Source organism: Centruroides sculpturatus, unplaced genomic scaffold (genome assembly GCF_000671375.1).
Source record: "Centruroides sculpturatus isolate CEXI.00-Female unplaced genomic scaffold, Cexi_2.0 scaffold1126, whole genome shotgun sequence".
NCBI lineage: Eukaryota > Metazoa > Arthropoda > Arachnida > Scorpiones > Buthidae > Centruroides > Centruroides sculpturatus.
Window position 1 is genome coordinate 345,955 of NW_019385768.1, and position 13,206 is coordinate 359,160.

At 33.4% G+C, this 13,206-nt stretch overlaps 2 protein-coding genes and 1 pseudogene across 4 annotated transcripts in view; 1 reads left to right on the top strand and 2 right to left on the bottom strand.

The window, feature by feature from the left end:
- LOC111641940 (thioredoxin reductase 2, mitochondrial-like) overlaps positions 1-9,079 on the top strand; it is a 38,109-nt gene extending 29,030 nt beyond the window's left edge. For all 3 annotated transcript variants that reach the window (XM_023388193.1, XM_023388194.1, XM_023388195.1), the window contains exons 12-14: positions 99-263; positions 8,216-8,313; positions 8,381-9,079. In XM_023388193.1, the coding sequence (XP_023243961.1) occupies positions 99-263; positions 8,216-8,313; positions 8,381-8,504 (387 nt within the window). In that variant the 3' untranslated portion in view covers positions 8,505-9,079. The remainder of the gene's footprint in view (positions 1-98; positions 264-8,215; positions 8,314-8,380) is intronic.
- Positions 3,582-5,572, bottom strand: LOC111641939 (annotated as a pseudogene).
- Positions 9,080-10,847: 1,768 nt separating the features above from the next.
- Positions 10,848-11,384, bottom strand: LOC111641938. The gene has a single exon (XM_023388191.1). The coding sequence runs from the start codon at positions 11,382-11,384 to the stop codon at positions 10,848-10,850; it is 537 nt and encodes a 178-aa protein (XP_023243959.1).
- Between the last annotated feature and the right edge of the window lie 1,822 nt (positions 11,385-13,206).

Here is a 13,206-nt window from a genome sequence, read left to right on the forward strand (position 1 = left end):
ATTATTCACTTTATAAAATCACTTTTCAACTTTTGCTCTTTTAGAAAATACAAAATATAATTTATTTGTTACTAAGATATTAATTAAACTTTTGTTAGGTGCCAACAACTGTTTTTACACCTTTAGAATATGGTTGTGTTGGTTTTTCAGAAGAAACAGCTGTTAAATTACATAAAGAGGAGAAAATTGAAATATATCATGCTTTTTACAAACCATTGGAAAGCGTAGTGACAGGAGAGGAAACATCTCATTGTTATATTAAAGTAAGTATTTTAGACTGACTGATGTAATCATTTACCTAAGAGAAGTAACTGTTAAGTACTTCTCTTAGGTAACAAAAACACTTAAAAATTAGCTTTTAAATTAATTTGGAACAATAAAATATAGAGCTTATAATTGTTAATGCTTACAAGCATATATAATCTGAACTAAAATTTTTAAATATAAATTTTTCTTGAATTTTAACAGAAATTCGTCTCCTTTGAAATTGTTTACAAATATTGTAATAATTGTTATGGTTTTAACAAATACTTGATAAGATTTTATGTCATCATCTGACAAATGAATTCACACAGATAATTTTTGAAACCTTAATTTTTCTCCTAAATCTATACTAATCTATAAAGTGAGAATGTTTGTTTGCTAGAGGTAATCTCTGAATCTACTGAACCAATTTTTTAAATTCTTTCACTACTGGAAAGCTTATTCTTTTCAGATGAACATAAGCTATACAGGCATACCTCGACTTATGTCGTTTTGAGTTACGTCGTTCCCGATTATACATCGTTTGTCAAAAAAGTATATGGAAAAATAAAAATCAAGTTTAAGTCATTTTATTCGACTTTACGTCTTTCCGCTACAAATATTGAAGTTGTAATATCACTAGAAAAACGTTTAAAGCACATAAAATCATATTAAAATATATACAAGTATGTACTGTATTTACAGTACATGCATTCGTAAATTTAGATTACTTTTTTTCTGTACTATATTAAAAACTAAAATTTATTTGTTTGTAAGCTTAAAATAGATTTTTATTAACCATATATTATTAAAAATGCATTAATAAATAAAATANTTTTTATTAACCATATATTATTAAAAATGCATTAATAAATAAAATACAGAACCGGGAATGGTAATTTACGGTTTAGCCTAGTGATAAGTAGATTCAGAGACAAGTAAATTCAACTTACGCCGTTTTTCGACTTACGTCGTTCTCCTGGAACTAATTACCGACGTAAGGCGAGGTATACCTGTATACTGTTTTCATATTAGAAAAGGAAAATGTACAAGAAAGACATTCTTACAACAATACAATGATGTGAGAAATTTTGCAGTTTGTCTGTTCCATTCAAGGTCAATTCTTTCATTGCCTTGTGGGCTTTATTAAACTTCCAAATTTTGCATAGTTACTCTCTGCCACCATATAACAAGGACAACTCAATGCTCTTCCTGAGTTCTCAGGGAACACAGACAGGGCATTCTTTGCTAGTTCAGTAATAAAAGTAAAATATCACTCTCCTTTTCATAGGTTCATTTTCTTTTATAAATATTGTATATTTGTTATATATGATGTAATTTCTTCAAAATGAGTACTTTCATATAGTCTTGTTTAAAATTATATTCTTTATTTCTTCTCAATTTAGCAATTTGATCTCAAAATTATAGTAATTATCTGAATTATCCAAAGATAATGTCACAGTTTTATAAATTGTATATTCATTTAAATCTCACATGTAAAATTTTGCACACTTTTCATGGTCTTTATTAAATAGAAATACAGATGCATACCTTAAAATTAAATGTAGGCACTAGTGGTATCTACCAACTTCCTCAAATGACCAAGGATTGTGATGTGAATGGAAAGTCACTTCTTTATGTGTCCACAACCAAACCTAGTCTTTAGTTTGAATGGCAATTCTTGATTGTTTCTGGACAGATTGTGGCATGATGTCCTTTTTTACATACATCACCATCTCTGCAACAGCAACCACTGGTTATTTCCACATCTCATAGCATGCAGCACTCTGAACTCACTCCTGAACAGACAAGCAGTCAGCCATCTTTTCTACCACTGCAGCCTGTCTCAATTACTATTGAGCCCATAGTAACTGAGACACCATCAATGCATGAATTATAAAACTCCATTGATTGATGTACATGCACACACAAATTTTATTATAATTGTATTATTATTACAAAACTTAACTATTTCTCAATGCCTAATTACTTTCCACCCACCCTGTATATTATAGCATTTTTATACTCTATAATATTTCTTTAAATATTTATGTATATTTTTGAATAAATGTTAATATATTTTTCAACACATACACAGACAATACAGGTCAGGACACCATTCCTATCTCTGGGTTGGACTCATGCTGGCCAATGCTATAATAGTTATAATTAGGCCAACTATATAGCTTAAACATAATTGCCAACCATCAGCATTTGGCATTGACCAGCAGCAATTTATTTGCTCTGTCAGTGAACAGGCTTCTTTCTTCCTTTTGTCAGCATTTTTAAAGAATCTGATATTATCACAAACTCTTTATTTAATGAGTCTAATACCAATATACATGCCAAAGACATTGTATGTATTTTATTATGAATGAATGAATCTAACCAGAACATTTTCAGATTCATTCAATTGCAAAAGAACCAAGGTTGATATGTTTATATATATGCATGCTGGTTTATGTATGAGAATTTCAGTTCAAATGTGATAATTTTAAATGGCAGATATGATAAATTGCCAACATTAGTCTGACAACATTAGTGACATCACATTGGCTGTTAAATCAATCATGGCAGATTCATCAGCAGAAGGAAACTAGTTACTTTCACAAAATTAGACCAAATTATTGAGCAGCATTATAATTTCTCCACCCAAAATGAAGAAACAACTGATTCATACATGCTATATGGTATGAACTTTATGAAGAAAGGAAACCAGATGATTCTTTGAGATTTGGGAGATCTTACAAAGATTTAAAGTCTTGTAAAATAATAATGTTGAAAAATTAAATAATTTTGTCTGTCTTTTTAAAGACATCAATAAGTTTTTTAATTAGTGTCCAGTAATGTCTGCAGTGAAGTTGGTACCCATGTTTTTTCATTAAAAACAAATTTTATACTATGATCGAGATATAAAAGGGTTTGCCCAAATCGATACACTTGTTTTCCTTCCTGAAAATGATTGGGTACAGGCATGAATATAATGTTTTTTTCTTCTGCTTTCTTTTCAATAAGATCTTTAAAATTCATAGAGAGAGAAGCAGCACGATGACCCTCAAATTGCTTGAGCAATTGAATCTTAATCTCTTTTGGTTCTGTCGGGTAGGTTATCCATTTCTTCTCTTTTTAAATATACAATACTTTCTCTAGCTCCAGGTAGATAACTGAGTAATCCTTGTGGAGATGTTACAGCTCTGTTCATAATATCTAATGCATGTCTAAACTGTTATTTAATAATGGATAATTTAAGAGAGCTTCTGAAAATATTGATTTCCATCCCATATACCATTTTGTAACTTCGTAATTTGTTGTGTGTTAATGAAGCATGCTTCTAAGAATAATTCTTAGCTTTAAATTTCAGAACCTGCTCCATTGGGTCATCACCTATAGCATATATTGTAAATACACTCCAAAATTTTACAGTTGAAGCTTATTCTCAAGCCAAAATGTTAGAGAACACTTGCTGCCAATGGGGAGAAAAAATTTTTTTCAAATAAATTTGCCAAGATTGGTAAAGGTATTATATCTTCCCATGCCATTACCCAATGCCAAACATCTAAATGTTGTTGACGTGGATTTATGATAAAATTCTGTAAAACTAAAGCTAACTTTGGAACAATATTAGCAACAACAAATGATTCCATTGTCCCAAGTGGAAAAACAGCTCTCCAAGGCTCAAGAATTAATTTTGCAGAGCAGTCACTAGGATGCCAATTAGTCAAAGCATGTGCTAATTGATTGCAAATAGGAGCATATAATGGTTGTAATTTGTTTCCCATTAAAGGAAGTCATGGATGTAACCAAGTGTGAATTGGTATGGTATCAGTTAAAGGATTCCAATCTTCAACTTAATTCTTCAAAGATTGCAGAAAGAACTGCTCAAGAATGTTATCCATTATCTAGGCAGATAAGAGCTGCATCCAATTTTCAAGTAGTTCGATCACAGAATCACATTGTCAAACATTCCACGAAAGGAAAGCTTTACGTACACAATGCATCCATACAATCCACATATGGATGACAATCTTCATCCATTCCACCAGATAATTTTCCTGAATGAAGACCTTGAATCTGTAATAAATTTTGCCATTCTTTAAATAAATATATTGAAAATAAAGGATCCCTCAAAGGATCTGTTGATTCCAAATGTTTCTTCATTAGGAGATATACAATTGCAGCTGAAATATCATTTAAACCATACCTGACATATTCTTTGTAAAATTCTTGCTGAAGTTTCTTAAGAGCTTCCATAGTTGATTCAAAAGTTAAAGGATTTGCACAATCACTTTTATTTCTGTCATATAGTTCATCAATTACCAACATTACACTTTTTAAAGTTTCAATTTGTTTCTTTTCATCTTTCATAACTTTTGCTAATTTTTCATGTTTCAAATTAACTATATAATCATTTTCATGAGATAACTGTCTATCATTATGAATAATTTCTTGTTCTGGGAGTGAAAAATGATGTCCTCTTTTTTTTATCTTATCAGTATCTTCCCATTCCTTTGGTTTACTATGCTGTTGATGAATTTGATGATAACCTGCAAACACCCTCTGTTCTGGGCCTGTCATATATATTACTTTTACCTTGCTCAATTTGTTGGGATTGCCAAGAAATTTTTTACCAATACTGTCAGATTTGACATCATCAATTGTTCTATAAACATATTTTGTTTTATGTGATTCACCATCTTGTTTATTCCACTGATGTAACAATATTTTTAGTTCTTTTTCTTCAATATCTGCAGCTGCTGTAGGTTTCTGCTTATGTTCAGGCCCATAAAGTCCAATTGCTCCTTTACCTTTTCTTTGTTTTGCTTCAATTGGAGTTATTATCCTTTTCAAATCTTTTCCTAAACTTTACCTGATAACCCATCTGCAATAAGAGTCTAACTCTAATTCCTTTAGTATACTTTTTCCAACCTCCAAATTCTTTATAAGATATGTCAACACCTCTCATTCCTGCTAATGATTTTCCAGAAAATAAATTTCTTTGATAATATTTAGATTTTTGAGGTACTTCATCTGAAGATGAATTTTCATCATCATTGCCATCTTTTTCTTCTTTTTGACCAGATTTTTTAATACCTCCACTAATAAAACTAATTGGAGCAGAAACAGCATTTTTGCCTTTACTACTAAAACTGGGTCAATCATCATCACTGTCATCATTAGCCCAAATTCCATAAATCTGCTTATGTTTAGACTGAGGTCTTATCCTATTTGGATTAAATTCATTCTCCAAATCACAATCAGTAATTTCAAACTTTTCCATTTCTGGTTCCATTATTATACTATTTTTTAAAATAAAACTATTACACAAAAGTTTTCCTCATGACACAAAGTTACCATCTTGTGTTTCATGGTTTTGCCACACAGCATTGCAGGCTTCTTCTGCATTGCTGTGTAGCAAAAAGAAAAGGTATTCAGTATGATAAGGAAAAGTAAGACAGAGATAGGAAATAAATCACAACTAGAAAAATTATTGTCCTTAATAATTTCAGTGAAAGTCAATAGACTGATTGATAGCAACTGTCACGAGTACACTATAATAAAAGAAATTGTTAACAAAATAAAACATTGCACAAAGGCATATAACAAGAGGCACTCATCATGTAATATCAACTCATGACACATCAAAATCGAACACCCAATAAATCTGGATGTAGATTTATGATGTATCCCATAAATACTTAACTGTTTACTTTCCTGGCTGTTATGTATACATAACAAGGGAAAGTATTTGAAGATAAAATTTAACACAATTCCAAGTTTTTGCAAGTCTCTACATTTTGAGACCCTTGAACCTGAAACAGTCAAAAAAACAGCAAAAAAAATTCCATGGATTGTGTCTATTGGCATTTATTTCATTCAATATCTCAGGATGAGATAAAGATTAAGAATTGAAATTTGGCAAAGTGGCTTGTATGAGGGGCATTGATGCTATTAAATTTTGGTAGTGAAAGGTTGAGTGGGAGTCATGTAGAGGTGTGGGACTTAACAAAGATTTTGTTCATTATTAACATTTACACTTTTTTATAAAACTCATTCCTACCTAAAAATTAGGCTTTTTGCCACTCTGTAGTAATTAAAATATAAAAAGTTTTTATAACAAAATCTGATAACCGATGGTGCCCCACACAATTTTATTTTTTTGCTTAATTACATAAAAATTTTTATTTAAAAAAACTCTTAACAGTTGGAAAGTTATGCAACTCTTGTTGCTAGATTTTTTAAAATTGTGATGTTAAAGAGTATAAAGCTATTGCCATACTCTTGACATTGTTTATGGCAATAAAAATTTTTTTTGATTTTTATGCTGCCAGCATTTTTATTTAAAAACCAATGTTTTACTATTTTCCATTCTAAAGGTGGAAAGTATGCTTATAATCTGCTGGTACCTTTCTTGAATCATACAGTCTTTAATACACTCATGTTTGTGAAAATTGCAACACCATGAAGGAATTGTCAGAAATTAATGAAATTTATTCCACATATTACTGATAGTGATACAAATAAATGATCAAATTTACAAGACAAAAAAACAAAAAGAACGTCAGAAATCAGTACTTTGTGTGTCTGCCACGCTGAGCAATGAGAGCCTGTACACGTCATGGCATTGAATCATACAGGTTCTGAATGTAATCCTGGGGAATGACATTCCAGATGGCTTCAACTTGATGCCAAGGTTCAGTCTTATTGTGTGTCCCACTAGCTGTATGAGCGAGTTGCCGACCAATGAAATCCCTGATATGCTCGATGGGCAACATATCCAGGGAATAAGCAGGTCATGGAAGAAATGAAACCTGTTGTGCACTGAAAAAGACTTGTGCAGTCTGAAAAACATGTGCACGGGCATTATCCTGCTGAAATACAGCACCTGGAATGCATCAAAGAAGGGGGAGAACTTCTGGCTCCACAATTTCCCATATGTAGCGATCACTGTTCAGATTGCCTGCAATGTGCACTAGATGGGATCGACAATTATACCCAATAGCTCCCCACACCATGATGCCAGGCGTTTGTGCAGTATGACGTGGGATAACACACTGTGGGAGCAGACGTTCCCCTCTGTAACGTCTGACAGGTACTCTTCCATCATTGTACTGCAGATTGTAGTGAGATTCGTCGGAAAAAACAACTTGTTGCAACTGGGCATGACATGCGCTGTGTTGCTGAGCCCATTAAAGTCAAAGGTGTCTGTGAATCAGCAAGAGGGGAATCCTGCACAGAGGAATCGTTGCATGCAGTTGATGCTGCACCAGATGGCGAAGAACCATGGAGCTAGACAACAAAACACCTGTAGCCATGCTCCAATGTTGTCCTAACACATGAGAGGATGCTGTACGGTCCATCACAGCCATGTGGATGAGGTGTCTGTTGTCCTGTGCCATTGTGCTATTGCTTCCCCACTGCCAGGTTTTTGCCTTATTTAGTTTTCCTCTGTCCATTTCTTCCAAACACGCATCACTGTTGTGGCATTACACTGCGTGTGGGCTGTGATTTCGCGATACGAAAATCCACCCTCTCGCATACTGACAATGCGGCCTTGTACGAACTCCGTTAATCGTTGGTATGGCTTCCTCCACTTTTGACGAGGCATATTGACCACCAATGAAACATTTACCGCAGACAGAGGAAGATAAACGGATTTCAATGCATCCTTACAGTCCTTTATATACCTGGATCAAGCAGATGATAAGGAGCTGGTTCTTGTTCCACGCATGTGCAATCGCTTTGTAATTCTATTCATTTGCACATCTTACCTCACTTTACATTTCCTGTAAGTTTAGTTCAATTTGCACAATTCCTTCATGGTGTTGCAATTTTCACAAACATGAGTGTATATACATGTTATATATAAATTGCTCTTAACAAAATGAACAATTTTCTAAAATAAATATAAAAAACATTTTCTTGTTCTATTTTATTTTATGTATTGTATTTCTTAAATCAAGATGTTTTTCAGGCAGTGTGTCTAAGAGATGCTCCTCAAAAAGTTCTGGGTCTACATATTACTGGACCACATGCAGGGGAAATTATTCAAGGTTTTGCTACAGCAATGAAGTAAGAAGTTTTAACTTAATTGAACTGAAATGGAAATATCTGAATTTTTTAATGTATTAATTTTTAGATGTGGTATGACAAAACAGCACTTGGATCAAACAGTTGGAATTCACCCGACAACTGCCGAAGAGATAGTTAAATTAAATATTACAAAAAGATCTGGTAAATCTCCAATAGTAACTGGCTGCTGAGGTTAATTCATCCTTTCTTTATTAATATTATGGAATTTTTCTATCAGTTTGACATAAAAATAAAAATATTTAACAATTAGTCTAAATCAACAAGATACTGTGTGTCTGTCTTCTTGTTGATTTAGACTAATTGTTAAATAGTTTTAAGGGCTAAATGCGATATATTATTTCATAAAAATATTTCCATAATTAGCAAATAAAGAAAAGGATGAAATCTTTGATATTTTTTCTATATTTTTAATCTGTGTGATATCAAAATTTCAAAGTCATTTGAAGAAATTTTGATTGATGAAAGATTATATAGCAGTAATAAAAACTTGTATATAATAATAAAATTATAGATTTAATTACTTTGATGAATCTGGCCCATGGGCACAGATCAAGACATTATTCCTCAACTCCGCATCGATGCTGATCACACTGGTGAAGTTAGGCTTGTCTATGTTTATAACTGTGATTGGCCATATAACATTAATGTAGTGGTGCATGACATCACCAATCAATCAATTTACTTAACTTAAATAATTTATTGTAAAGTTTAATTATTGAAAAAATAAATATATATATTTTTTAATGATGGAAATGGAATTTTGTATAATAAAATACAGTGAGTTGAAATTATTTTAAATGAATGATTTAAATAACGTTCTTAAATTTAAAATAAATAAAAACTTCATTGGCTTCAACACCACTCTACAATAAGTTGTTCTCAACTTTTCTGAGGTGACAGAACACCATTCATATACTTTCTGATCGCAGAGCATTACCATCAAGATATTCAAAAAACCAATAAGTAATTTCATTCTCTCAAAACCATAACGCAATAAACTAATAAAGTTTATTATAATGAATGAAGTAGTAAACATGGAATCATCCTCAAATATGTTGATTTGCATATTAGAATCCTCAAATATGTTAATTTGCATTTAATTAGAACAAATTTGCAATCAAAACTTTAAAAAATTTTCTGCAGAAAACTTGGGGCAAATTTACAGAACATGGAATGAGTACCACAGTTTGAAATATGCTATTTTTGTCCAATTGTATGTCAATGTTGCAACCACTAGATATGGGAATAATTTGGAGCTTTAAAGCCAAGTATCAATACATATTCCATTTAGTAAGCTGTTATATGAATTTAATTTCCTTTCAATTAACAAGCAAGCATATGAGATGGTTGCCAGCAGCTGGTGGAATTCGCAACCTGTTACAATTAGGAACTGCTGAAATGAAGCAAAACTTGTCTTCATTCAAGGAATGATATACCTATGTTATCTGACAATGAGAATGATGACCTGGTGTCAAACAGCGAGACTGGTAATGTGCTTTTGATGTCACAAAGTGGAGATCTCCAGAAACTATGCCAAAAATATTCCAGTATTACAGGCAACAGAGTAGACATGATGGCAGAAAAATCCATTTCTGTTGACAAAAAGCTATATTTATTTACAGATGGCACAGACGAGGCAATTCTGGCAGAGTTAGGGACCAATGTCCAAGATGAGGAAGCAGGAAGAAGAATCAGTTTTATGTAAACTCCCCAGTATCTTGGAAGTTATTTCTCAAATGGAAATAATTCAACACAATTCCTGGAATTGGAAACAAGCAACTAGCTGCTCTTGATGCAGTTCGTTAATCATTTGTAAACCACAGCTTGCAAAAAAATGAGTCAAAGCAAAATGACAAACTTTTTAAGCCAACTTAAAGTTCAAAAGAATGTAATACAATTTCCTTGTTTATAAGCAGGTAAATGTCTATCCTTTGTACTGTACATGAGGCGTTTTTTCTAATTTTGCTCTCTTAAGACACCTCTCATTTACCGAAAACCGTTTTAGGTATACAGTACAGTCGAACCTCACTACAGCGATATTTTGGGGCCAGGAAAACAGTATTGTTATACCGGAGTTATTGTTATAGTGAGGTCTCAAAACCTTAAAAATCGAGTTCGTTAAGAAAGCAAAATTAGAAAAACACGCCCCATGTACTGTATAAAGGATAGACACTTACCATAATTATACTGTGTATGCACATATGAATAAGTATAATACATACCTTGACTTATAAGCATTATATCCAAAGATCAGTTCTCGGTAATTGCCGAAAATAAAATATTTCTCAACTTTTGTTTCTATAAAGTAACATATTCTGAAACAAATTCTAACTTCACAGTTATCGAAAAGGAGCGCACCACACTTTACGAAGTTTGGCGCCAAATGACTCTTATGGACAGTGCTGCCGCCTGTTTCTGGTAGAAATATCCTAATGGCACTCTTCTTCTCAGTTTAAATGGAGAGTTTAGCTTTTCTTAGGCTCTTTCTCCAATGCGGCGTCGCTCTGGGATGGTTACGCAAACCGTCCGGTTCGAGCGACATAGGTTTCTAGCGCCACCACTAAGTGGCGGGGAGCTATCTTCGTCGACGGCTCATATATCGACATCAGTGTGCTATTATTTGTCAATTTTACCTTCAGAGCTTCGCCCATGACTCTGCGGGCTTCTGCGTACTGTGGGCATTGTAGCCAATAGTGGGCTACCGTTTCCCTCTCCGACCAGTGAGGACAGTTCGGCGTGTCGTGTAGCCGTCTGGAATATAGGAAACCATTCAATGGGGCCGTCTCCTTACTCAACCGGGCCAGTAACGTCTCCATCCTCCTGTTCGATGCGTAATGGTAGTACCAAGAGGCAAAAGGACGGAGATAGTCCCTGCCCTTTCCCCTTAACTCGGTCGACCAAATGTCCGTCAACCTGCGGACTACGCGAGCCCATTCAACGCGAGTCACGTCCCTCGGCATCAGCGTTTTCCAAACCGGTCCATTCGGCTCTTTATCGGCCTCTTCGTTAATCGGGATTTCTGTGTGGCGGGGATCCACTCCACCACACATGCCTCCCTCCGCGTTCCTAATGGCGCTCGTTAGAATTAGTTTGCTTTATTTGGTTACGGCAACGCCACAGATGAGAGATCTACCGGGAGGATGCAACCCAGGAAGACTATTATGAGAAGCTTGACCCTACTTAGCGGGAAAACTCCAAGTGGGCAGCTCTTTTTCCATGTTTTAACCCACGACTATCTATCTACAAGAGTTCGGTGGTTTTATGCATTCGGCTACTGGAAGGAGCTTATTATAATTAAGAAAGTACCCTTCAAAAATGAAAAAAGCCGAGTCGTTAGATGTGAAAAATTAAATACAGATTTTTCACAGGGTAACACTTTATTGCACGCAGGCAAGTGCTTGATAATCTGTTAAATATGTGTTGAACACATATATGTTTTATTAACTTATTATTTAATTTTGAAGCGAAATAAATTATAATTAATTCAAAATATATATATATTTTTAAAATTATATCCTTTTTTATAAGAAATATATTTAGTTTATTATGTTGTTAAAATTTTTGCCAATAGATAACGGTTTGTGTAAATCAGCATTTCAAAGATGGAAAGAAATTAATTGTTTTACAGAAATCGAATACATATTTTGGGATAAAATGTACGACATTATGTAAGTTAGGTGTATATAAAACGTAACTGCCGAATTTCGTAGCAATTGGTTAAACGGCCTAGAAGTCTATAGCGAACAAACATTCTCATTTTTATATATAGACTAGCTGTTACCAATGGCTTTGCCCGCTCGGATTTTGCAAGTAAACCCCATTTATATTCAGTATTTCAACAACCATAGTAATTGTTATATAACACCTACCGCTGAGAATGATGAAAATTGCCGAGAATCAAATGAACTATTTTCGATTTGATCAATTTTCTGGTACGTTTACAATCGTTCTATAATCGAACCAATATGCAATAACAAATTCGAATTTAAAACGGATCGAACATTTTTAAAATCGAAATACATAAAAATATTTATAACAATGTCTGAAATGTTATTAATTTAATACACCTAAGTACTCGATGAAGACTAAAACCTCTCCCTCTCCCGCCCGCGGGAGAATTTCGAAAAATCCCTTCTTAGTGTGCATTGCCATGCTGTACCCTACTAAAACGCAGATAAAAACAGAAAATCGCATCTTACATAGTACAGTAGAAGCCGGTTTTCCGGTTAAGCCTTAATCCTCTCCTTCTCCCTCACAAGGGAATTTCGAAAAATCCCTTCTTAATGTGCATTGCCATGACGTACCCTACTAAAACGCAGATAAAAACAAAAAATCGCATCTAAAATAGTACAGTAGAAGCCGTTTTTCCAGTTATGCCCAATGCTCTCCCTCTCCCCCCTGGGGGGAATTTTGAAAAATCCCTTCTTAGTGTGCGTTTTCATGATGTACCCTAACTGTGTACCAAATTTCACCTCTTTAGATTCAGCGGTTTGCTCTGGGCGATGATGAATCACAAGTAATTTTATATATTTAAATATACTACTAATGTATATATAAAATTTTATATGTATATATTATAGAATGCAATACAATATATTACATTCGTATGCATTTTAATGCATAAAGTATAGCAAAAAATAAAGTAAAAAAATGGCTTTGTTTTTGGGTCGGAAACGGAATAATAAATTTTATATTGTTTCTTATGTGAAAATTTGTTTCAATTTTAGAACAAATTAGTTTTCGAACAACTTTTAGGCACGAATTAAGTTCAAAAAACCCGGCGTTTAACTGTACAATGTTATTTGCTGCATTTAGCAATAACAACACTGAACCATTTAAAGAAATAGAGATTTAATACAACAAAATAGCTTT

Excerpts from the sequence above, each read along its gene's own strand:
- LOC111641938 (XM_023388191.1), bottom strand. The coding sequence starts at position 11,384 with ATGTGTGGTGGAGTGGATCCCCGCCACACAGAAATCCCGATTAACGAA.